General features: G+C 44.3%; 1 protein-coding gene across 1 annotated transcript in view; it reads right to left on the bottom strand.

Moving 5' to 3' along the window:
* Window positions 1-1,918: 1,918 nt before the first annotated feature.
* LOC120031484 (transforming growth factor beta-2 proprotein-like) overlaps window positions 1,919-25,935 on the bottom strand; it is a 34,659-nt gene continuing 10,642 nt past the window's right edge. The window contains exons 2-7 of the mRNA XM_038977261.1: window positions 7,616-7,779; window positions 5,660-5,792; window positions 5,443-5,553; window positions 4,803-4,971; window positions 4,293-4,446; window positions 1,919-4,025 (exon numbers count right to left, since the gene is read on the bottom strand). Of these exons, the coding sequence (XP_038833189.1) occupies window positions 3,867-4,025; window positions 4,293-4,446; window positions 4,803-4,971; window positions 5,443-5,553; window positions 5,660-5,792; window positions 7,616-7,779 (890 nt within the window). The 3' untranslated portion in view covers window positions 1,919-3,866. The remainder of the gene's footprint in view (window positions 4,026-4,292; window positions 4,447-4,802; window positions 4,972-5,442; window positions 5,554-5,659; window positions 5,793-7,615; window positions 7,780-25,935) is intronic.

Genomic DNA, 25,935 nt, shown 5'->3' with positions numbered 1-25,935 from the left:
ATGTCCAGAAACAAAGAACTTTCTTCTGAAACTTGTCAGTCTATTCTTGTTCTGAGAAATGAAGGCTATTCCATGCGAGAAATTGCCAAGAAACTGAAGAGGCGACTCCAGGATGCTGGCCTTCTAGGCAGAGTTGCAAAGAAAAGCCAAATCTCAGACTGGACAATGAAAATAAAACATTAAGGTGTGGCAAAAGAACACAGACACTGGACAGAGGAACTCTGCCTAGACGTTCAGCATCCCGGAGTCGCCTCTTCACTGTTGACGTTGAGACTGGTGTTTTGCGGGTACTATTTAATGAAGCTGCCAGTTGAGGACTTGTGAGGCGTCTGTTTCTCAAACTAGACACTCTAATGTACTTGTCGTCTTGCTCAGTTGTGTACTGGGTTCTTCCACTCCTCTTTCTATTCGGGTTAGAACCAGTTTGCGCTGTTCTATGAAGGCAGTAATACACAGCGTTGTACGAGATATTCAGTTTCTTGGCAATTTTAAAGCAATATCAGTGGGTTTTGTGACAAAGAAACCATCTGATTCAATGAATGATGGAGCGGAGTTTCCCTTTTTGCCCAAAATGTCATTCTCACATGGGTATTCCTCTTATCTAGGTGGGTGAGGGCACCATGGAGAGCAACTTCAATTGCGTCATCTATGGATCTGTTGGGGTGTATGCAAATTGGAGTGGGTCTAGGATGTCTGGGATGGTGGAGTTAATGTGTGCCATAACCAGTCTCTCAAAGCACCTCATGATTACAGAAGTGAGTGCTACAGGGCGGTAATCATTGTGGCATGAAGCCTTAGAGTTCTTAAGAACAGGGATGACTGTGATCATCTTAAAACGTGTGGGGATTACAGACAAGGAGAGGTTTAAAATGACCGTGAATATATATGCCTCCCAGCTGTTCTGCGCATGCTCTGAGAACGCGCCCTGGAATACTGTCGGGGTCCGCGGCCTTGCGGGTGTTGACCTGATTAAAGACCTTACTCATGTCGTCCTTGGAGAGCGAGATCACCCAGTCCTCTGGGTCGGTGACGGCCCTCACGCCCGGCTCGATGTTGTGGTTTTCAAAGCGTGAATAAAATGCATTGAGAACGATGTGTTGAACATTGCAGCCGTATCCAACTTGATCATTTGAGAATAAAACTGACCCCCCATTGGCTCAGATGATACCAGAGTCTCGTTGGGTCCAGCAGAGATGTTGAGACATGTTTTATGAGGGGCAAGATGTCTTTAGAGTGGAGCCGGGCACTAGGTTGGCCTAGAGGGTGTGTGCGTGTGTGTCTTCCTTAGTTACCACACAGAAAGTCCAGCTCTGCCTAGGACCACACTGTCTTTATTTATCTCAGCGGTTACTTGGATATCTGCGATGTCATATTTCTACCTGGGCAGCCTGCCTGTCTCCCTCTCACTCTCAAGGTGAGAAGCGTCATACCAGAACGAACTGACTCAAACCTCCCACGTCCTTTTAATACTGCTCATACTCCGTCCATCTCTCTTTGCTTTCCTGCACCCTATCTGTGCACACACTCCCTCTTTTTCCCTCCTCATCTGCAGACTCCCTTTCGTTCCCTTCTGAGTCCATCTCTGGCAGTTACTCTTCTGGAGAGTTATTCAACTCTGACAAATACTGTAAATGTATATTCATGGAGTACTAACAGCGTGCCATTCTAGCTTACCTCCATAGCTTTTCGCAGTAAGAAATAGAGGGAGATGCATTCAGTGCTTGTGTTGGAGATGAAAATGACAGCCCACACATGCAGCATAAGAAAATCATACTGTTATTGTTTTGCTCAATGGAAGTGGCAAATAAATCTGTTTTTGAATCTTCTTTCTCAACATCTCTCTCAAGGTTTGATAACATTTATGTAACATCACGCTTCGATTAACACAGATTAACAGCAAAAAGAAAAGGCGAATTGCGTTATTCCCTTGTAATTTAAATAATTTATTTACCACTAGAGTACAACAACGATAATGTGTTACAATACATCATAGTGGGTCAACAACAACAAAAACATAATCATCATAAACAACAACAACGAAAAATAATAGCTCTATCATGACAATATTGGTGCCTCGCTCCTCTTCCTGGTTTTCCAGGAAGTCCACTGGCGCGGTTGCCCAAAGGTGGGTGGGGTTAGGGGCGGGGTAGTGTCACCTACACTTCCTGCTCTGAGTCACATCATCAACACTCCTCATTTAATAAGGGGGAAGTAACGACTATTAAAAAATACAAAAATAAAAAACTGAATCAAAATAGCGTCAGTGCAATTCTTCGTGTCCAACTATTTTTATTCCTACAAAGGACAAAAACCTATGACTGAATAATGGCTTTACACTTTGAGGGAGGCGGGCGAGACAAAGCTTTTCGGATGCAAATGAGCAGATACAACGCCGGTGTCCATAACAACTACTGCACACCTGTAAATATGACCTTTTGACCTCTGACCTAAAGTAACCTCAGACCTAATGGAATGGTCACAAAGGTTCATGGATAATCTCTGAACCAGGTCACATCTACTGTCCATTCTCACCTATCGTATCCCTTCTCTCTAATTGTCACCACAACACTACTATACCTCCCTAACTAACATACTTCCACATTCCCATACCACTGCATCATATAGACAACGACAGCCCTGTTCTACTCAGAACGATCCAACATACCCACAGAAATCTTAAACGTGTGTTTATGATGACATACCTTGTGTGGTTGATGGAATCACTGTTGGGCTCCCTAAAGCATTCAAGATTCAATGCACAAGGTAAACAGAGCTCAACAGTACTTTGGGACACTTTTCTTGTTTTGTTTTTTTTGTTATCAAAATGTCAGGACTGTTCATTCCAGCAGAGATGTAATATGTTGCCTGCTGCAGGGTTTGGGATGGGTGTGTGTGTGTGTTCTTTATGAGTATGCCTGTGTGAGGATGAGTCTGTTGAAAAGGTAGGCATGCTAGGTGTGTTTATTTTATTTTGTTCTCTGTCTCTCTCTTACAGTCTCCTCGCCTCTTTCTGCCTTAAGTGGCTGTTACAGCACATATAAACAGCATATGGGACGCGATTATAACATTACTATGTTATAACATATTAGTAAACTGACATTGGGAAGTGGATTCATCCACCACGCGTTGGGTGCTAACCGTAAAACACTGGATATTAAATAGGCAATACAATTATCAAAAATCTAAACAAAATATAAAATTACAATAGTTTCAAAGGGATGCAAAACGAGACAAACAAAATCAAGGAGATGGCTTGCTTTGAATGTTGAAACCGGGGGGGGTCGTCTTTGTTTCTCAGACGTATTATTTCACATATAGACACGTATACTTTTTTCCAGTGTTTGCCGTACTCTTGCGTCTTTGTGTGACAAGTGTGTGAGGTGAGGCATGTTAACAGGGCCTTTCTAAACACAAAAACACAGGCACACCTGTACAAAAGCCACAGCTGCGTGTGTGTGTGTGTGTGTGTGTGTGTGTGTGTGTGTGTGTGTGTGTGTGTGTGTGTGTGTGTGTGTGTGTGTGTGTGTGTGTGTGTGTGTGTGTGTGTGTGTGTGTGTGTGTGCGCATGGATGTTTTCGGGAGACCTGTTTTCTGTACCTAGATCTGCTCAGCACCTTTTCCACTTGTGCTTGTAGGAGATCAAATATGTCTGTACAATAGTGCAGGAAAGTAATAGTGTGACTGACTGTGTGAATGGACAGTATGTGTTTGTTGATGAATGTGTGTATGTGTATATGTACAGTATGTGTATTTATATGTGTGGGTGGGTGGGTGGGTGGGTGCATACACGTGTGTATGCATGTGTGTGTGACTGAATGTGTGTGTATCCAAGTGTGTGTGTGTGTGTGACTGAATAGGCACAGTTCCTAGCTGCACTTGCAGGACTTGACGATCATGTTGGAGAGCTGCTCTATCTTGGGGGTCTTGCCGATGTAGTAGAGGATGGTGAGAGGTTCCAGATCCTGAGACACACAGCAGGGCGATGCCGACGCCTCCGGGTTGATGGTGTTGTACAGGCCTAGCACCTGAAGCGAAGAATCACACACAGAGGTCAAGTATGAGGCTTGATGTTGACAAAGGCAATGGTCTTTGACCAGTGCTGCTTTGAAACTATGAAAAAACTAAAAAAAGAGGAATGAGACGATCTACAGAAGAACTCCACTGCACAATGCTGCCACAATGACCACTTCTCCACACTGCTACTCTCACCACTTCTCTACTACCACCCTGACCTCTGCTGGCTCTAAACCAATCCCTTTGGATTATTTAACCTTTGACCCTTGACTTCTCACCTTGGAATGCTGGGTGTCAGCGCTCCATAGATAGGGACAGGCCCCGGCGCAGAAATTAGCATTGTAGCCCTTGGGCTCATGGATCCACCTCCAGCCCAGATCCTTCTTGAAGTCGATGTAGAGCGACCGCAAGCAGCAGTTATCCTGGACGTTTCTGTGCGTAGGAAGACCGAGAGAGTTAGGAGTGAGGGATGGATACGGTTCTGTGGGAGCCACACGTGTGTGTGTGTGTGTAAGAGAGCGTGAATACATGCAGAGCTGTGAGCAGAGAGAGTTCTGCAATAAGAACAACTGCCAAGTGTGTGTGTGTCACTGAGAGGGTGAGCTGCTGACAGAGAAGCTAACTATTTACTAGGTGTGTACAGTATCTATTAGCTGTGAGTGTGCATGCGCACATGCTTCTGTGTGTGTGTGTGTGTGTGTGTGTGTGTGTTGAGTTCCCGCCAGCAGAGTGGTGTCGGGGTCATGTGAGGATCAGTGGGGTCAGTAGGGGTCATTATGGATCAGTACCTGGAGCAGAAGGCAGCGTCCAGGGCTCGTTTGGAGCGGTGGCTCTTGTGCTGGGACTCCAGACGGTAGGAGGGCAGCAGCATCATGAGCAGGTGTGGAGCCTGGGCGCTGTGGCGCCGCTTCCTATACACCTTCAGGTCTCCGCTGTGGTGTAAGCTGTCATCTATACCTGTCAATCACACACATACATATCATCAAAATCCATCATGTTCATACAATGTCAAATCAAGTTAGGGGAAACTGCACTACTGCACTTCTTATTCACCCTTGCCAAACACATTGTTCCATAACTATTCATGTCAGTTAGCTACATATGAATGAAAGTAAAATACAATGTACTTATCTCTCAATATACAGATATTCTATCTTTATTTGATCACTCTGTTGTCACAGAAAATGTTCCTGCGGTGCAGGAAATGCAAACTGTAGTGGTCAAGGCTTTGAAAGTTTTTCAATTCCACTTAAAGATTTCAGACTTGATTTTCCCGATTGAAAAATGTATCATCCCCTTCAAAAAATGTCTATAATAATTCACATTTCCTTTTACTGCAGGATTATTTTCCTGCTGTGAGAAACTAGTCAAATTAAGATAGCATCTGTATGCCTGTAGAGTAACACACATATACTGTCCAATACATACCTGCAAAGCGGGTTTCCAGCTCCTCACTCTTATTGGGGATGATGTAGTTGTTTGAGGGCACAAACGTACAGCACGGACAGTGCAAGCTGATCTTGAATCCACTGTTTCTGTCTGGGGGGAAAAAATAGACAGGATTGTTCATATACAACAGGCCAATGAGATTTCAGCATCATGTATGATCAGTGTAGTATAGGAAGTCAAAACCTCTGCGTCCTACCTCTGTGAAGCAACCATTCACTGACTGCCTCTGTCACGTCAAAAGACAGCCACTCCCCCTCCGTGCGCGTGCGCACCACCTTGCTGTCAATGTAGCGCTGCGTCGGGGACGCCAGGTCCTTGTGACTCAAAATCTGTGGAAACAACACATGTCCTACGTATGAGAACAACCTGGAGGGAAATTCCGGTAAGAGTCCCAGAAGTCGCTCCTGGTTCAGTTACTCGGGTCTAGTAGTGGTCCCCCCCCCCAGTCTCCAAGACTGCTCTCTCCCTGATCGGTTGAGCAGGTCTAGGAGGAGCCGAGCTGGGCCGGAAACAGATGCCGGACAGAGTGTTGTTATTCTGCTGTCCTTCATAACCATGTATTTATGTTGGCCATGCTCTCCTTAATGTGAGAAACACTGCTCCTCTACTCCACCACTGTCTGCTACACCACTGAGATCTACTGCTGCTACAGGGAAGCCTGACGAGAGAAGCGAGAGAGGGAGGGAGAAGAGGTAGGGGAAAGGTGAGAGAGAGGCAGAGTGAGAGTGAGAGAAAAAAGGAAAGAGAGGTTGAGACTAGTCACAATCTCTGAAAAGTAAGCCTACAGAGACTGGGGCCAATTGCTTACAAACCCTTGAGATGAGAGACAGACATGGGAGCCCATCTACCTGGATGGTCACTTACTTCAACGTAGCCCATGATATCTTTCCTCTAGGCCCTGGCTAGTCTTCACTAGGCCCTGGCGAGTGAACCATCTCAGGGCCCGATCACTCCTCAACAGTCATGGCAAAGGGAGAACCTTCCTAGTAGTTAATGTATAGTAACACTGTATCTCTGAGACATACATCATCATGTATCGGCTCAATTCCACTCTGTATCTGAATGTGTGTGGAACTACACACGTCAGTGTAATGTTTTGGGTGTCCAGTTCATGTACAGCACGACTTGAATGTATTACTGAAGGTTATCAGTTGATCTCCTTGGAGAAACTCCCTGGTTGCACCGGCTCTATCTGTCCTCCCTCATATGCTTTCAATCGCCTGTGTTCGCGTGAGAAAATCCTCCATGTTGAGCTGTGTTTAGGCCACCTGTCATTCCCCTGGCTGGACATAAACACTACCACGCCCTGAGAATGGGCTGGTGCCGACGGTCCTGCACCGTGTGGAGGCAGTAGACGCTGGGCCGGAGCGCAGCCCCCGGAGTCTCAGCACCGGGTCTAAATCACCGCTCTGCATTCCACACTCCTCTCTCCACTCACAAATAACGCTGGACTGATCCATCTGCCGCCCGGCTCCCGACACTACCGACTCACACATTTCTAACAGGCCCACGCTGAACTTCATAATGTGTGTGTGTGTGTGCACGCATGTACACTCAAGTATGGCATATAGTCATTTAGTGGTAAGCATTTAGTCATCTATTTCATACTGGTCTGAAGTGGTAAAACTTAAAAAACAAAAAGTAGTATATTTGTGGAATACCACCATAGTATCATTCATGCTGTGTCAGGTGTGCTAATAGTGCTAATTATTTTTATTTGTCAAATGGCAGCCAAGCATCGATGATCATGTCACCAGAATAAGACCCTCAATGTTTATTGGAAAGGAGCATCAAGCTCATCACATTGCACTTTCACAAACCTGTGAAGTTCATCATCATTTATTTAATCTGTAACCTAATGACTCCGGTTCTATTTTGTGGGTTTTTCTTCTGAACTGGGGCCATGATTAAGAGGGACGGCCGGGGGCATACGTATTGTGCCGCTAGAGGTGAAATTCTTGGACCGGTGCAAGAGAGACGAAAGCGAAAGCATTTGCCAAGAATGTTTTCATTAATCAAGAACGAAAGTCAAAATTGGGGAGAAACCGATCAAAATTGGGGAGAAAAAGGGGGTTCAAAATGTTTGTACTAAGAAAATAAAAAAAGGTTAGATGAAAACGTGGTTAGAGATGAGGACAGAAGGGAGGTTTACCTGGTACAGTTCAATCCTCTGTTCAGACACGCGGGCCTCGGGGTTCTGGAGGCGGAAGACGCGTAGCTCAGCCTTGACCAGGTTCGAGGCATTCTTCTCCATGGAGGTCACGTCGAAGGTGAGCCGTCTGTAGTACGGGTTGTAGTGCGTGGGAGAGATAACATCTGAAACACAGGAAGGAGGACGGAGGACGGAGTTTAGCAACACGACTGACAATTTTGTTTGTGTGTGTGAAGACAAGACCAATCCAAATGTGATGGCTGACAGGGTGGAAATTCTTCCCTACTTTTACTCTTCCCCACTCTTTCCCACTCACTGTGTTCAGTTGAGAGGTCATAACAAGGCAAAGAATGGTCAAATTCTCATCGTTTCTCTATGAGAAACCACAGCAGTTATCAAAATGGCTCACCCACCAGATTAGAATTGATGCCATTCGCTCACTTGCAATGTTAAGACACACACATCTCCCTGTCTCTCGCGAGGGTCACTTAGGGGTAATGCTGCAGTTCATATGGTTCCTATAGGAACCCGGTACTATGGTAACGCTCACTGAATACTCCCGAACATGTGTGTAGCTCTGTGTAAGTATCTGATACGGGACCTGCACAGTAGTACTGTAACGCTCACACACAACTCAAAACCATGTGTGGTGGAAGCGTGTGTTTGACAGAAGCTTACACAGTAGAACCGGGTGACACACTTAGCACTGACAACATTGTGTGTAGTGGTGCGCCTGACAGCCGTGCTTGGGCGCAGAAAGTAACGCAAAACACGTAATGCTGGGAACCATGTGTGCGGTGGTGTGTGTTTGACAGTTCCCTACACCACGGTGTATTAGGAGGCCCGGAGCCTTAAATTGATGGCTGCAACGTTAGGCAGAAGCCCAGGATTAGCCAGCCACCATGGTTTGTTTAAAGAGAGTATACAACCGCAACGACCATCAAGACAGGAGGGAGAGAAGGGGGAGAGAAACTGCTAAGCAGTTGTAGTTGGAGCCAGACCTTAAAGGACAACTACAGCCAAAATAGCATTTACTCAACACTGAGATAAATTAGTTGAATTATAATAGCTTGTGTGTGTGCGGTTTGTGTCAGTGTTAAACACAAAGCTGCGACAATGCTCTTGTGTAATGTGACCTTTGAGCTTCTTAGTGAGATACCCATTCAGGTCTCTCACAGGCACCTACCAAATACCCGTCCCAGGGTCATGTTTCAGAGCAGATCCTGTCTTTTATTTTATCAGCCTATCAATCTTTTGTCTCTCTCTCATTTTGTCTCTCTCTGTGTTGCACCAGTGACCAATGGTCTGGGCGCGCCAACACTAACCCTTCTCTGTGTGACCAGAGAGTCAGATGAGCCAAGACTAACTACGCTCTTGCTCGCTTCCTTCCCATCTGTCAACAGAGAAAGTCACACTTCCAAGTCCCAATGGGCCAGCTTAAGGCAGTGTGTAACTTCTACACAGCAGTGCTGCCTCATAAATGATGACGCTGTGCTTAACACAACACTGGCAGCATTGACTGAGGGCACAGGAAATAGTGCAGCTGGACTAACCACAATGAACACACACTCACCTAATGTACAGGTCTGGATATCCATTCGCACACATACAATCTATTTGCATACACTTCAAACAGACATATACTACCAGTCAAAAGTTTTAGGCCACCTACTCGTTCAAGGGTTTTTCTTTATTTTGACTATTTTCTACATTGTAGAATAATAGTGAACACAGCAAAACGATGAAATAACACATATGGAGTACTGTAGTAACTAAAAAAGTGTTAAACAAATCAAAATATACTTTATATTTGAGATTCTTCAAATAGCCACCCCTTTGCCTTGATGACACTTTGCACACTCTTGGCATTATCTCAACCAGCTTCATGAGGTAGTCACCTGGAATGCATTTCAATTAACAGGTGTGCCTTCATAAAATTTTATTTGTGGAATTTCTTTCCATCTTAATGCATTTGAGCCAATCAGTTGTGTTGTGACAAGGTATGGGGGTATACAGAAGATAGTCCTATTTGGTAAAAGACCAAGTCCATATTATGGCAAGAACAGCTCAAATAAGCAAAGAGAAACGATAGTCCATCATTACTTTAAGACATGAAGGTCAGTCAATAAGGAACATTTCAAGAACTTTGAAAGTTTCTTCAAGTGCAGTTGCAAAAACCATCAAGCGCTATGATGAAACTGGCTCTCATGAGGATCACCACAGGAATGGAAGACCCAGAGTTACCTCCGCTGCAGAGGATAAGTTCATTAGAGTTAACAACCTCAGAAATTGCAGCCCAAATAAATGCTTCACAGAGTTCAAGTAACAGACACATCTCAACATCAATTGTTCAGAGGAGACTGTGTGAATCAGACCATCATGGTCGAATTGTTGCAAAGAAACCACTACTAAAAGACACCAATAATAAGAAGAAACTTGCTTGGGCCAAGAAACACCAGAAATGGACATTAGACTGGTGGAAATGTGTTCTTTGGTCTGGAGTCCAAATTTGTGATTTTTGGTTCCAACCGCCGTGTCTTTGTGAGATGCGATGTGGGTGAATGGATGATGTGTATTTCCCACCCTAAAGCATGGAGGAGGAGGTGTTATGGTGTGGGGGTGCTTTGCTGGTGACACTGTCTGTGATTTATTTAGAATTCAAGGCACACTTAACCAGCATGGCTACCACAGCATTCTGCAGCGATACGCCATACCATCTGGTTTGGGCTTAGTGGGAGTATCATTTGTTTTTCAATAGGACAATGACCCAAAACACCTCCAGGCTGTGTAAGGGTTATTTGACCAAGAAGGAGAGTGATGGAGTGCTGCATCAGATGACCTGGCTCCCACAATCACCCGACCTCAACCAAATTGAGATGGTTTGGGATGAGTCGGACCACAGAGTGAGGGAAAAGTGCTCAGCATATGTGGGAACTCCTTCAAGGTTGTTGGAAAAGCATTCCAGGTGAAGCTGGTTGAGAGAATGCCAAGTGTGTGCAAAGCTGTCATCAAAGAAAAGGGTGACTATTTGAAGAATCTCAAATATGAAATATATTTTGATTTGTTTAACACTTTTTTGGTTACTACATGATTCCATATGTGTTATTTCATAGTGTTTATGTCTTCACTATTATTCTACAATGTAGAAAATAGTGAAAATAAAGAAAAACCCTTAAATGAGTAGGTGGTCTAAAACTTTTGACTGGTAGAGTACATACCTCACCCGACACGCCACAACGGGTTTCTTCACGGTACCCAAACCAAAAGCAGATTTAATGCATTGCTCAGTTATGTATAGAGCCATGTCATCGTGGAACGCTCTGCCACCAGATGTTACTCAAGCAAAACGCCAATTTAGCTTTAAAAAACTGATTAAAAATACATGGTGTATCACAGCACCTCCTCTTTCTAAAGATGCAATTTAACTGTACTGTATATAAGAATATGAATATATGAATAGTGTGTACATAGTATATTTTGTTGTCTCCATGTGTCTTTCCTATATAACCTTTATTTAATATTTTTTTTATATATAATTTCATGTGATATATTGTGTTGTTCTTGTCTATAACTGTTCTGTACTTCGTTATGTATTTGTAAGTTTTATGGACCCCAGGAACAGTAGCTGCTGCATGTACAGTAACTAATGGGGATCGTAATAAACTAAACAAACACACGCAAGCACGCACACACACACAAAGCTACTGTATATCCGTTATATACATATGGAATGCTCTTTCACACACAACTACTGCACAATAGGTCATTTTACTCAACAAAACATAAACAGTCAAGCAGACAGACACACACACACACACACACACACACACACACACACACACACACACACACACACACACACACACACACACACACACACACACACACACACACACACACACACACACACACAATACAGTAATACATCCTCCCTCAAGGCAACTGGGGAATTCTGGGTGACTCAATAAGCCAACCACTGGTTGACATGAGGTTCAGTGGCAGAGAGAGAGAGAGAGTCAGTCAGACCACGGTAACACTGATTTATACGAACGTGACAGCAAAATGATCCACCACAACTGGCGCCGCTGTGGTCTGTCTGTGTGCACTGCACCCGGGCTCATTCAGGGAATTGAGAAGCGAGGAGGCAGTGGTGATGTCACACACGGAACGGAACACACCAAGCGCAGGCTCATTGGGAGGGGGTGAGGAGGTTGGTTAGAGGGGTTGCACTATACTTTCACTAACCAGACCAAGGCCTCCGTTCCCTCTTTCCTCCCAGAGGGGAGCCTGATGTCACATGAGAGCTGTCACACACAGCGAATAGACAGCCCCCTGATCCCTCTAATCATTCCCTTCATTACTCATCACTTCCATGACATCACAGGCCAATGGCAAAATAGTCAGGCATGTGCTGCTGGGAGAAAAAGACTATACTGCCCCCATGTATATTCAGAAGCCAAGCAATGATTGTCATGGACTTTTCAAAAATAAACAACAAGCATATACTCTTTATATATTTATTTATTATCACATTTTTCAACCAGGCAAGTCAGTTATGATGGCTTGGCAAGTCACACAAGCAACTGGGGGAGGAAAAAAACTAGGCCCATCTTTCAGGGATTACACTGTTTCATAATAATAAACCAGGAATTTCTTCCTGCGCGGGGAGGAAGAAATTTGTCCTAGGATACTTCAAACATCAGCTTCCTTCCTGAGAGGAAAGAGAGGGCAGTGTGCTGGGCTTGGCTGGACTCTCTCTCCACCTTGTGCTGCTGACACAGTGTATTGCCATGGCAGGTTAAAGCAACACCAATGGGCTGGTGTGGTTACAATGGCTGAGTTAGCTGGAAGAGGGTGCCTGTGACACCAGAGTTGTGGGGTTGGTTCTTGTATATTAGGCCACATCCAAGACTTAGACAATCTAATGTGCCCTATTATAACATTTATTGATTACAACCTATATACAGTGCCTTCGGAAAGTATTCAGACCCCTTGACTTTTTCCACATTTTGTCATATTTTTCCTTATTCTAAAATTGATTAAATAAATAAAAATACTGAGCAATCTACACACAATACCCCATTATGACAAAGCGAAAACAGGTTTTTAGAAATGTTTGTACATTTCTTACAATGTCAAACAGAAATACCTTACTTACATAAGTATTCAGACCCTTTGCCATGAGACTCGAAATTGAGCTCAGGTGCATCCTGTTTCCTCAATCATTCTTAAATGGAAGAAGTTTGGAACCACCAAGACTCTTCCTAGAGCTGGCCAAACTGAGCAATCGTGGGTAGAAGGGCCTTGGTCAGGTAGATGACCAAGAACCTGATGGTCACTCTGACAGAGCTCTAGAGTTCCTCTGTGGAGATGGGAGAACCTTCCAGAAGGACAACCATCTCTGCAGCACTCCACGAATCAGGCCTTTATGTTAGAGTGGCCAGACGGAAGCTACTCCTCAGTAAAAGGCACATGACAGCCCGCTTGGAGTTTGCCAAAAGGCACCTAAAGACTCTCAGACCATGAGAAACAAGATGAGATTCATCTCTGGTCTGATGAAACCAAGATTCAACTCTTGGTCCTGAATTCCATGAGATAGCAAATGCTCAGGTTGCCCAGCCCGGCGGAGATACAATCTTCGGCAAAAATATTATTTGAAGATGAAGCTGCGCATGTCTGGAGGAAACTTGGCACCAGCCCTACGGTGAAGCATGATGGTGGCAGCATCATGTTGTGTTGGTGTTTTTCAGCGTCAACGACTGGGAGACTAGTCCGGATCGGGGTAAAGATGAACGGAGCAAAAAACAGAGAGATCCTTTATGAAGATTTGCTCCGGAGCGCTCAGGACCTCAGACTGGGGTGAAGGTTCACCTTCCAACAGGACAACGACCCTAAGCACACAGACAAAACAAAGCAGGAGTGGCTTCGGGACAAGTCTCTGAATGTCCTTGAGTGGCCCAGCCTGGACTTGAATCTGATAGAACATCTCTGGAGAGACCTGAAAATAGCTGCGCACTGAGCAAAGGGTCTGAATACTTATGTAAATGTGATATTTCAGTTTATTTTTATTATCTAAAAACCTGTTTTTGCTTTGCCATTATGTTATATTGTGTGCAGATTGATGAGGGGGAAAAAACAATTCAATACATTTCAGAATAAGGCTGTAACTTAATAAAATAAGGCTAAAACCTAATAAAAAGTCAAGGGGTCTGAATACTTTCTGAAGGCACTGTATATACTTGCTCACCAAACATCTAATTCCAAAATCATGGGCATTAACATGGAGTTGGTCCCCCTTTTTGCTGCTATAACAGCCTCTACTCTTCTGGGAAGGCTTTCCACTAGATATTGGAACATTGCTGTGGGGACTTGATTCCATTCAGCCACAAGAGCATTAGTGAGGTTGGGTACTGATGTTGGGCGATTAGGCCTAGCTCGCAGTAGGCGTTCCAATTCATCCCAAAGGTGTTCAATGGGGTTGAGGTCAGGGCTTTGTGCAGGCCAGTCAAGTTCTTCCACACCAATCTTGACAAACCATTTCTGTGTGGACCTCGCTTTGTGCACAGGGGCATTGTCATGCTGAAACAGGAAAAGGCCTTCCCCAAACTGCTGCCACAAAGTTGGAAGCACAGAATCAACTAGAACGTCATTATATGCTGTAGCATTAAGGTTTCCCTTCACTGGAACTGAGGGGCCCGAACCATGAAAAACAGCTCCAGACTATTATTCTTCCTCCACCAAACTTTACAGTTGGCACTATGCGTTCGGGCAGGTAGCGTTCTCCTGGCATCCGCCAAACCCATATTCCTCCGTCGGACTGCCAGATGGTGAAGCATGATTCATCACTCGCGTTTCCACTGCTCCAGAGTCCAATGGCAGTGAGCTTTACATCACTCCAGCTGATGCATGGCATTGCGCATGGTGATCTTAGGCTTGTGTGTGGGTGCTCGGCCATGGAAACCCATTACATGACGCTCCCAACGAACAGTTCTTGTGCTGACGTTGCTTCCAGAGGCAGTTTGGAATACGGTAGTGAGTGTCCAGCTACACCATGGTGCTACTCTAGAAGGTGCTGTTGAGGCTTCTGTAGTTTTTTCAGTTATTTGGTGACGCGATTATATTTAGTATAGTTTTATCTCATAAGGATAACTTGTTTAATGTTTCACTATTTACATTTCTATGAAATTCACTGAGTATGACGGTGCCCCCTTTCCTCCTCTGAAGAGCGTCCAGTAGCGTTCATCTTGGGGGAATTACATTAAATATGCATCTTTCCCACGGCTCCAGAGCCGGGAGGACTGTGAACTGCTCAATGTCTGCTGTGCAGTTATCTAAACAGCAGAGTCACAGGGACCTGTGCCAACCAATGCAACCCCTCCCAGCGACCTCCACTGACCCTACACACACTTCCTGCGCCCTGGCTCCACCCACTTGCTTCCTGTCCCCGGAGCGGTTCCAGAACTGCAGCCAGCATCATCTTTGTCCTTTAATGCACTCCAGACATGCAGGTTTTATACAGTACACCGTGGTGTGTGTGTGTGTGTGTGTGTGTGTGTGTGTGTGTGTGTGTGTGTGTGTGTGTGTGTGTGTGTGTGTGTGTGTGTGTGTGTGTGAGAAGTTAGACTAGCCTCCAGCTGCCCAAACTCTCTCAGTTTATACTGAAATGACACTAAAACTGGCCTTAATTGCAGACTGTTTGACAAAGAGCGATGTTTCAAGCTGTGTCTGGCTTCTACTTTACAGAGCGACATGAAGGAGTTTTTATTTTTTATTTTTTTACTTTTTACATGAAAGGGACTTCACGGTGCTTGGCACAGCTCAGTGAAACACCTGCAGTGGGCAAACATTTGACCTTCGAGAAAGAAAAAAACAATTTAAGGCCAAACTGTTTAATTTGGAGTTGTTCTGCGCTGGTTTCGGCTGAGCCCACTGCTCCAGCAGTACTCGACTTTGACTCCTTTCGCTAATGGTTAGCCAATAGAAATGTCCGCACAGTTTTTACTTAGGATCTACACACTATATTCAAATCTCATTCAACAAGCTCTTTCGTCTCCTTAACTGAAGACAAGTAGATTTTCCTGCCCTCACTCCCTGATGATAAACAGTGCAAATCAGTGAAAAAACAGCTGAAGTTAAAACGCCTAACTCACAAGGTTCTGCTCGGGAGAAAACTTGCCTGGTCCCAGATCTGTGTGTGCTGTCTTGCCAATTCCTATGATCATTGTCATGCCAAACATTTAGCATGACAACAACCAGAAGTTAGCTATGCAGCACAAGCAGATCTGGGACCAGGCTTAAAACTGCGGTTTCAATAAAAACGGTGGTATTAGGCTTTCATAACAACACCTGCAAGTGTTTTTGCAGCTAAATTGGCACGGCGCATGCAAACACAGTCACACACACACACTGGGGGATATTACAGGGTGTTTTGTGTAATATTAAAACATTTGAGTTGCCTGGAGACCTTTAGGGCATAACATGTGGCTTTAATCAAATATGACATTAAGTGGTATATATTTTATGAGGAGACATTCATTTTCTTCATTGTTGGAATGGTCCTACAAGCCATGAATTACGAGGAAAATATCCAAATGTTTGTTCAAATTCCCCAAAACGTCTGATTTATGACTTTGTAAAATTACCGGATGCAACTGTTTGCTACCTCAGAGTAATTTTTACCATTTGAAAATGGAAATTGAGACCAAATATTGGTTTGCAGGGCTGAGATATCCCAGGACAGACCGAAGGGAAAATGATTTGACCTACTTTGGAGCATTTCTCACTTCTGTAAGACATGCTCTCAGATTCCCCAGGCTTCCTCTATGCACGGACAGTCTGTTCTCTCTCACACACTCTGGACCGGCAAGTGGTACCGATGCACCGAGTCCGGAACCAACAGGACCCTGAACAGCTTCTACCAGGAGTAGCCATAAGACTGCTATGTAGGTAACTAAATAGCTACCCGGACTATCTCAGGACTTTACAGTGCGACCATTTTACTCACATATGTGCCTAAATATTTTTCTGTGCAACCTGGATTTTTTTTATTTAGGAGCACCAGTGCGCCTAGAAAAATGTAGGATTCTAGCTTTATTACCTTAAATATTTATCATTGTGCTCCAACATTTATTTGTGCCAGCCTACATTTTTCCACTTAGGCACACACGTGTTCCTTGTAAAGAAAAAGTCAGCATAGAGCCCTGTATCTGCATTTGACTCTCTTTGCACTAACTCTTTAGACTCATCACATACACTGCTGCAGTTACTGTTTATTATCTATCCTGTTGCCTAGTCACTACCTATATGTACTTAAAAGTGCATTCAGAAAGTATTCAGACCACTTGACTTTTTCCACATTTTGTTACGTTACAGCCTTATTCTAAAATGTATTAAATAGTTTTTCCCCCTCATCAATCTACACACAATGCCCCAAATGTATTACAAAGAAAAAACTGAAATATCACATTTACATAAGTATTCAGACCCTTTACTCAGTACTTTGTTGAAGAATCTTTGACAGCAATTGCAGCCTCGAGTCTTCTTGGGTATGACGCTACAAGCGTGGCACTCCTGTCATTGGGGAGTTTCTCCCATTCTTCTCTGCAGATCCTCTCAAGCTTTGTCAGGTTGGATGGGGAGCGTCGCTGAACAGCTATTTTCAGGTTTCTCCAGAGATGTTAGATCGGGTTCAAGTCTGGGCTCTGGCTGGGCCACTTAAGGACATTCAGAGACTTGTTCCGAAGCCACTCCTGTCGTTGTCCAGTTGGAAGGTGAACCTTCACCTCAGTCTGAGGTCCTAAGCGCTCTGGAGCAGATTTATTAAAAAAAATGTAACTCTGTTTATTCCATTTTACACACAAGACAACACAAAACAATATAAATAATATACTCAACTATAAAAAATACAAATAAAAAATAATAGCTTTAAAGATACCGTACTTTAGACAAGTTAAACACACCGGGCAGAAGGCTACAAAGGTTAAAGGGCAATCTGTAGTACAGGGACAGAGCAGACACCTCACCATTGTTCCTGTAAACAGACAAGGGACAGGGGTGGAGAAATGCAACCACTCACAGACAGTTATGGCCACAGACCGACCATCCACTGGACCAAAAACAAAGTTGACAATGCTTTAAAAAATATATATTTTATTTTATTTTATGTAAGCGTGAACAAAATAAAAATAAAAACAGGGCAAAACAAGCTCACATTTTAGTCTCTGACTGGGCAAGATGAACAGGGCATCCGCAGGTCACAATCAATAAGCACATCATCAACCTTAATGCCCCCCCCCCCCCAAAAAACACAAAGAAATGCTCATCCAGCCCTTAAGTCACAGGGGAGTCAAATACAGACATATTATTGCTTTAATATGAATGCCATTAGAGATGGACTGTTTAAAGTAAGACCGGAATGGAGCCCAAGCCTCATGAAACAGTTTGGGGTTCCCACGTGTATTGAATAAAAAAAAATCTAGTTTCAGAGAGCACAACACATCTCTCACCCAATATTTATAAGATGGGGGAAACTGCCATCTTCCAGTTCTGGAGTATTAGTCATCTAGCTAAAAGAGTTGTATAAGCAAGTGTCCAACTGAATTCTTGACAGGGGGGCACCTATGGGCATTACTCCAAAAAGTGCTGTAAGGTGAGACGGCTCTATAACAGTGTCATATATATCAGAGAAACATTTAAATATGAATTCCCAGAAACCTGACCTTTTGTGACAGCCCCAAAACATATGATACAGTGTGGTTGGTTCCATTTTACATCGGACACAGGTACGATCAAAATCTGAGAATATTCTTCCTAGTTTGGCCCCGGATCAGTGGATACGGTGAACCACAATGAATTGAATGAGGCTGTGTCTAGTGCTAAAAGAGGACGAATGCACTCTGTGCAGCACAGATTCCCAGGTGTCTTCCCCAAGTCCTTCCCCCAAATCCTTTTCCCATCGAGTCTTTAAAGGCACCAAAGGAGGGTTCTGTAAGTCATGAATGATTGCATATACATCTGAAATTGCGCCCCTAGGAAGTTTGTTCAGCTCAAAGATGCTCTCTACAGCTGTATTCGCAGGCCTATGGGGAAATTCAGGTGTGTTAGCTCTGACAAAGTTCCTAGTCTGGAGATAGCGGAAAAAGTGGGATTGGGGGAGGTTGAACATTTCCTGTAGCTGAGCAAGAGACAAATGTATCATCAAAGAATAATTGGGCTAGTGAGGAGAGGCCTAGTGAGTGCCAGATGCCAAAAGCCCCATCATTCAAAGATGGAGGAAATAAAATGTTCTGATTAATTGGGCCTGATAGAGAAAAGCCTCGGAGGCTAAAGGCTAAACGGAACTGATTCCAAATTTTAAGAGACTGCTTTACAATTGGGTTGACACACCTTTTGTCCAGGGACACTGGGAGAGACGAGTACAACACAGAAGAAAGTGGAGCAGCCATCTGGACCCAGAGTGGTCTAGGGCCAGTAGGATCAGTCTGCAGCCAGTACAAAAGGGCTCTGAAATTTGCAGCCCAATAGTATGTCTTAAAATTTGGTAGAGCTAAACCACCCAATGCCTTAGGCTTCTGTAAATGTTTTCTACCAATCTGGAGCAGATTTTCATCAACGACCTCTCTGTGCTCCATCCATCTTTCCATCGATCCTGACTAGTCTCCCAGTTCCTGCTGCTAAAAAATCCCCACAGCATGATGCTGCCACCACCATGCTTCACCGTAGGTATGGCTCCAGGTTTCCTCCAGACGTGATGCTTGGCATTCAGACCAAAGAATTCAATCTTGGTTTCATCAGACCAGAGAATCTTGTTTCTCATGGTCTGAGAGTCCTTTAGGTGCCTTTTGGCAAACTCCAAGCGGGCTGTCATGTGCCTTTTACTGAGGAGTGGCTTCTGTCTGGCCACTCTGCCATAAAAGCCTGATTGGTGGAGTGCTGCAGAGATGGTTGTCCTTCAGGAAGTTTCTCCCAACTCCACAGAGGAACTCTGGAGTTCTGTCAGAGTGACCATCGGGTTCTTGGTCACCTCCCTGACCAAGGCCCTTCTCCCCCGATTGCTCAGTTTGGCTGGGCGGCCAGCTCTAGGAAGAGTCTTGGTGGTTCCAAACTTCTTCAATTTAAGAATGATGGAGGCCACTTTGTTCTTGGGGACATTCAATGCTGCAGAAATGTTTTGGTACCCTTCCCCAGATCTGTGCCTCGACACAATCCTGTCTTGGAGCTCTACGGACAATTCCTTCGACCTCATGGCTTGGTTAAAAAATGATCTAAAAACCTGTTTTTTCTTTGTCATTATGGGCTATGGTGTATATATTGATGAGGAAAATGTTTTATTTAATCCATTTTAGAATAAGGCTGTAACGTAACAAAATGTGGAAAAAGTGAAACGGTCTAAATACTTTCAGAATGCACTGTATCTACCGCAATTACCTCGTACCCCTGCACGTCAACTCGGTACTGGTACCCTGTGTATATAGCCAAGTTGTTGTTACACATTGTGTATTTATTCCTTGTTATTTCTTCTATATTTGTTGGGAAGGGCCCGTAAGTAAGCATTTCACTGTTAGTCTATTCCTGTTGTTTACGAAGCATGTGACAAATAAAATGTTATTTGAGATGAGGAGACGCGGAGAGGAGAGAAAAGATGGAAGGGAGGAATGCAAAGGTGAGCGGGAGAGAGGGAGAGACAGATCCTGTGTGGAATCAAGACGACCATCTGAGGATAAAAAAAAAAGGCATGCGCAATAATAAGAAAGGAGAGAAATATTCGTCAAGAAATGGTAACGAAGAGGTCGAGGAAAGGAGAGGGGAGGGGAAAAGGCGACTGGCTGAGAAAGTGAAACTCGTCAGATGGAATAGGAGAACAACGAGACAGCGATAAAGAGAGAAGTCGAGAAGGAAACAGGGACAGACAGACAGGAGATCACAGAGGCAAAGTGGGGGGGGGGGGGTGAGAGTAAAGGGGAGAAAAAGACGACAGAACGGGTGAGAGGGAATGTGAGACGGAAGAGAGCTCCCGCCTGTCTCGTTCCCTGCAGACGCCTCCGCCCAGCCACTCACCTGCCAATAGCAAATTGAAAACAACTCTGCACATAATCCCTGGGAACTAAAAATACCCGGTGCTTTGAAGCCCCTTCCACGAAGGCCTGTCAGTCTCCACAGGCATCTTTCCCAGCAACAGACCAACACGCACACACACAGAAATGTATATACACACATACACAGAAACACACAGTGTGAGAGAGAGAGAGAGAGAGAGAGAGAGAGAGAGAGAGAGAGAGAGAGAGAGAGAGAGAGAGAGAGAGAGAGAGAGAGAGAGAGAGAGAGAGAGAGAGAGAGAGAGAGAGAGAGAGAGAGAGAGAGAGAGAGAGACTCAGATGAGAGGGGCTTTTGGGCTTCAGCCACCAGACAGACACATGGTCCCTCTCCACTGTTGCTGTATGGCAACCAGAAAACAAGCAAGCTAGGCAGCAGCATAACAGAGCAGCGAGGGAGAAAGACGAGGAGAAATAGTGTAAGAGGGAAGGAGAAAAAGAGAGACCTCATGGCGGTGTGTGTATGTTTGTGTTTAAATGTGTGTGTGTATGAGAGAGAGCGAGCGAGAGCGAGCAAGAGAGAGCGAGAGAGAGCGGGTGCGCATGCATGCTGGGTAGCAGTGGCCTGGTCCAAACTCAGTGGGAGAATACCTCACCTCATTAATCGCTGAATACATAAACCTTCGGAACACTATGACACACACAGCAATACACTATCCTCTGCTCGGCGATTGCATAACATTACAAACCGCAATCACACATTCACCAGTCCCATAAAACGTGCCTCTCTGCAGTACACATTCACCAAACTGCCCTCCACTAACAGCAGCACTAGGGCTCAATCCCTTCTATTACTGTCCTGTTAGAGTAGCATCTTACACGGGAACCTGTCCCATTGTTGTAAACAATACCAAAAGTCGTTGGAGGAACAGTTGTTATTCTTTTGCTTACTCTTTCTCTCTCTTTCCCCGTTTCTTTTTCGATCTTTCCCTCGGTTACGCAATGCTGCTTGGCCACGGTTGTCCTCCAATTCAAATGGCAGCAGCGTCCAAGGTCTTGCGTAAGTCTCGCGGAGGATCGAGCCCCATTCTCAACAACAACCCCACAGTGCTGCTGCTGCTGATACCTCCTGGCTCTGTCTCTCTCTCTCCTTCTCCCTCTCTAAGAGCACCAATGAGACATCAACAGGGTGCACGACAGCAGAGAAACTGAACACTGACAAAGACCTACTGTAGACCTCAAAGAACTACACAACACCAAGGCGACATGGCATTATGATTACATATCAAACACAGTTGCATTATGATAGAGCTCCACGACACAGCAACAATAAAGCCACCGGTATAAAGAAAGGCATAGGATTACGTATCACAGCCATATACCTGGAACAGGGATACAGGGGCAACACATTGACTATAAGAGTTGCTTTCGGACAATATCCCTTCAAGACTGACGTGCAATTGCTTGAGGTACCGTGGCACCAAACCCAGGAAAGTCCCTCTCCCTCGAAACAGCTTGGTGAAAGTCAGATGCGGCTAATAATAGTGGCAAACAGCGTGAGCGTGAGGCTTTGACTCGCTCCCAAAATAGTTCAAAACGGGCCCGCTCTCCACAGTGTGTTTGTGTTCATCTGTTTGGCTGTTGTTTGTACAGCCCTCTCCTCACGAAGCAGCAGCACACGCACGAACGCACATACGGACGCACGCGCACACACACGCCACACGACCGTGTTTATTTACAGCAGTGCAGGGGAGATAGGCAAGAGTGTTCACTTAAACTAAACACAATCCATCACACACATCAAGCCACACCAGGATCAACACATACGAGGCCTTCAACGTACTGAGCTAACACATCCGAACACACAAACAGCAGCAGTCAAACACAAACGAACAACGATGCTGATATTATATAAGAGGTCCGGTGCGGTCAAAAACTAGATTTGTCTGTACTTCATATTTCTGCACTGAGGGAATAATACTGCGAAAATAAGGCAAATTATGATAATGCACTTTTAGTGTAAAAGCTGTTTCAAAAGACCACCTGAAATTTCTGCCTGTTTTGGTGGGATGACGTTTTGGCCTGCCTGGTGGCATCACCAGGCGGTAAATTAGTTAATAGACCAATAAGAAAGATAGTTCCAAACCTCTCTGCCAATAACAGCTTGTTTTCCCTCTCCCCACTCAGCCCACTGCCAGACAGTCATGGCAAAAATCTCGCTTGAGAAATTGCTCTTTGCTAAGAAGCTATTTTTGTTTCATTTTGACCATTTTAATTTAAAACAATCTCAGTAAGGTACTTAATTGTTACCCAAAAATGATTTGATATTGAGATAAAAACGGCTACATTGGATCTTTAACATACTAAACAGGCACACAGACATACTGTACACACACAGACAAGAACACAAGCACATACAGGACCAGTCAAAAGTTTGGACACACCTTCACATTCTTTATTTGTACTATTTTCTACATTGTAGAATAATATTGAATAAATCAAAACTATGAAATAACACATATGGAATCAGGTAGTAACCAAAAAAAGTGTTAAACAAACCAAAATATATTTTAGATTCTTCAAAGCAGCCACCCTTTGCCTTGATGATAGATTAACACACTCTTGGCATTCTCTCAACCAGCTTCACCTGGAATGCTTTTCCAACAGTCTTGAAGGAGTTCCCACATATGCTGAGCACTTGTTGTCTGATTTTCCTTCACTCTGCGGTGCAACTCATCCCAAACCATCTCATATGGGTTGCGGTTGGGTGATTGTGGAGGCCAGGTCATCTGATGCAGCACTCCATCACTCTCCTTCTTAGTCAAATAGCCCTTACACAGCTTGGAGGTGTGTTGGGTCATTGTCCTGTTGAAAACAAATGATAGTCCCACTAAGCGCAAACCAGATGGGATGGCGTATCGCTGCAGAATGCTGGGGTAGCCATGCTGGTTAAGTGTGCCTTGAATTCTAAATAAATCACTGACAGTGTCAGTAGCAAAACACCTCCACAACATCACACCTCCTCCATGCTTCACGGTGGGAACTACACCTGCGGAGATCATCCGTTCACCTACTCTGCGTCTCACATAGACAAGGCGGTTGGAACCAAAAATCTCAAATTTGGACTCATCAGATCAAAGGACAGATTTCCAACGGTCTAATGTCCATTGCTCATGTTTCTTGGACCAAGCAAGTCTCTTCTTCTTATTGGTGTCCTTTAGTTGTGGTTTCTTTGCAGCAATTCGACCATGAAGGCCTGATTCACACAGTCTCCTCTGAACAGTCTGTTACTTGAACTCTGTAAAGCATTTATTTGGGCTGCAATCTGAGGTGCAGTTAACTCTAATGAACTTATCCTCTGTAGCAGAGGTAACTTTGGGTCTTTCTTTCCTGTGGCGGTCCTCATGAGAGTCAGTTTCATCATAGCGCTTGATGGTTTTTGCAACTGTACTTGAAGAAACTTTAAAAGTTCTTCTAATTGTCTGGATTGACTGACCTTCATGTCTTAAAGTAATGATGGACTGTCGTTTCTCTTTGCTTATTTGAGCTGTTCTTGCCATAATATGGACTTGATCCATATCTGTTTACCACCCCTACCTTGTCACAACACAACTGTTTGGGTCAAACACACTAAGAAGGAAAGAAATTTCACAAATTAACTTTTAACAAGGCACATCTGTTAATTGAAATGCATTCCAGGTGACTATCTCATGAATCTGGTTGAGAGAATGCCAAGAGTGTACAAAGCTGTCATCACGGCAAAGGGTGGCTACTTTGAAGAACCTCAAACATAAAATATATTTTGATGTGTTTAACACTTTTTTTGGTTACTACATGATTTCAAGTGTTATTTCATAGTTTTGATGTCTTCACTATTATTCTACAATGAAGAAAATAGTCAAAATAAAGAAAAACCCTTGAATGAGTAGGTGTGTCCAAACTTTTGACTGGTATTGTACATGCTTGAATGCACATAAGCAAACATGTAAACAAACATGGACACACACACATGCATGCACACAATACACACCATTACATCTTAATACAAGCAGTGCTATTCATAAATGTGCATTTGTCTTTAAGACCTATGTAAGTCTGACACTCTCTGCTTCCCATAACAAAAGTGACACATCCTTCCTGCAGAAAGTTTAAAAAGCTGATTAGATGTCATTATGTAACTCAAACACTTGGCACACACACACTGGGCCTTTCTTATTATCTGGCCCCTTTGCAAACTCTCACCAGAAGAATGTCTCTACACAGCGCTAGGCTAGCTAGCTAGCTCACCTTAGGAGAGTTATATTATGAAGAACAAAAAACTGGACAAAAGCAAAATAACAAATCAAATTGTATTTGTCACATGCTTCGTGAACAACAGGTATAGACTACGTGAAATGCTTACTTACGGGCCCTTCCCACGTTTGATTATGTTACAGCCTTATTCTAAAATGGATCAAATTGTTTTTTTCCCCACTCATCAATCAACACACAATATCCCTTAATGACAGAGCAAAAACAGTTAAAAACTGAAATATCACATTTACAGAAGTATTCAGACCCTTTACTCAGTACCTTGTTGAAGCACCTTTGGCAGCGATTACAACCTCGAGTCTTCTTGAGTATGATGCTACAAGCTTGGCACACCTGTATTTGGGGAGTTTCTCCCATTCTGCAAATCCTCTCAAGCTCTGTCAGGTTGGATGGGGAGCGTCGCTGCACAGCTATTTTCAAGTCTCTCCAGAGATGTTCGATCGGGTTCAAGTCCGGGCTCTGTCTGGGCCACTCAAGGACATTCAGAGACTTGTCCCAGAGCATACTCCTACGTTATCTTGGTTGTGTGCTTAGGTTCGTTGTCCTGTTGGAAGGTGAACCTTCGCACCAGTCTGAGGTCCTGAGTGCTCTGGAGCAGGTTTTCATCAAGGATCTCTCTGTACTTTGCTCTATTCAGCTTACTCTCGATCCTGACTAGTCTAGCAGTCCCTGCCGGTGAAAAACATCCCCGCAGCATGATGCTCCCACAACCATGCTTCACCGTAGGGATGGTGCAAGGTTGGTTTCATCAGACCAGAGATTCTTGTTTCTCATTGTCTGAAAGTCGTTTAGGTGCCTTTTGGCAAACTCCAAGCAGGCTGTCATGTGCCTTTTACTGAGGAGTGGCTTCCGCCTGGCCACTCTACCATAAAAGCCTGATTGATGGAGTGCTGCAGAGATGGCTGTCCTTCTGGAAGATTCTCCCATCTCCACAGAGCAGAGGAACTCTAGAGCTCTGTCAGAGTGACCATCGGGTTC

This window comes from Salvelinus namaycush, chromosome 37 (assembly GCF_016432855.1).
Source record: "Salvelinus namaycush isolate Seneca chromosome 37, SaNama_1.0, whole genome shotgun sequence".
Classification (NCBI taxonomy): Eukaryota; Metazoa; Chordata; class Actinopteri; order Salmoniformes; family Salmonidae; genus Salvelinus; species Salvelinus namaycush.
Note: the sequence above shows the minus strand (reverse complement) of the source record. Positions and strands in the feature narration are given on the sequence as shown.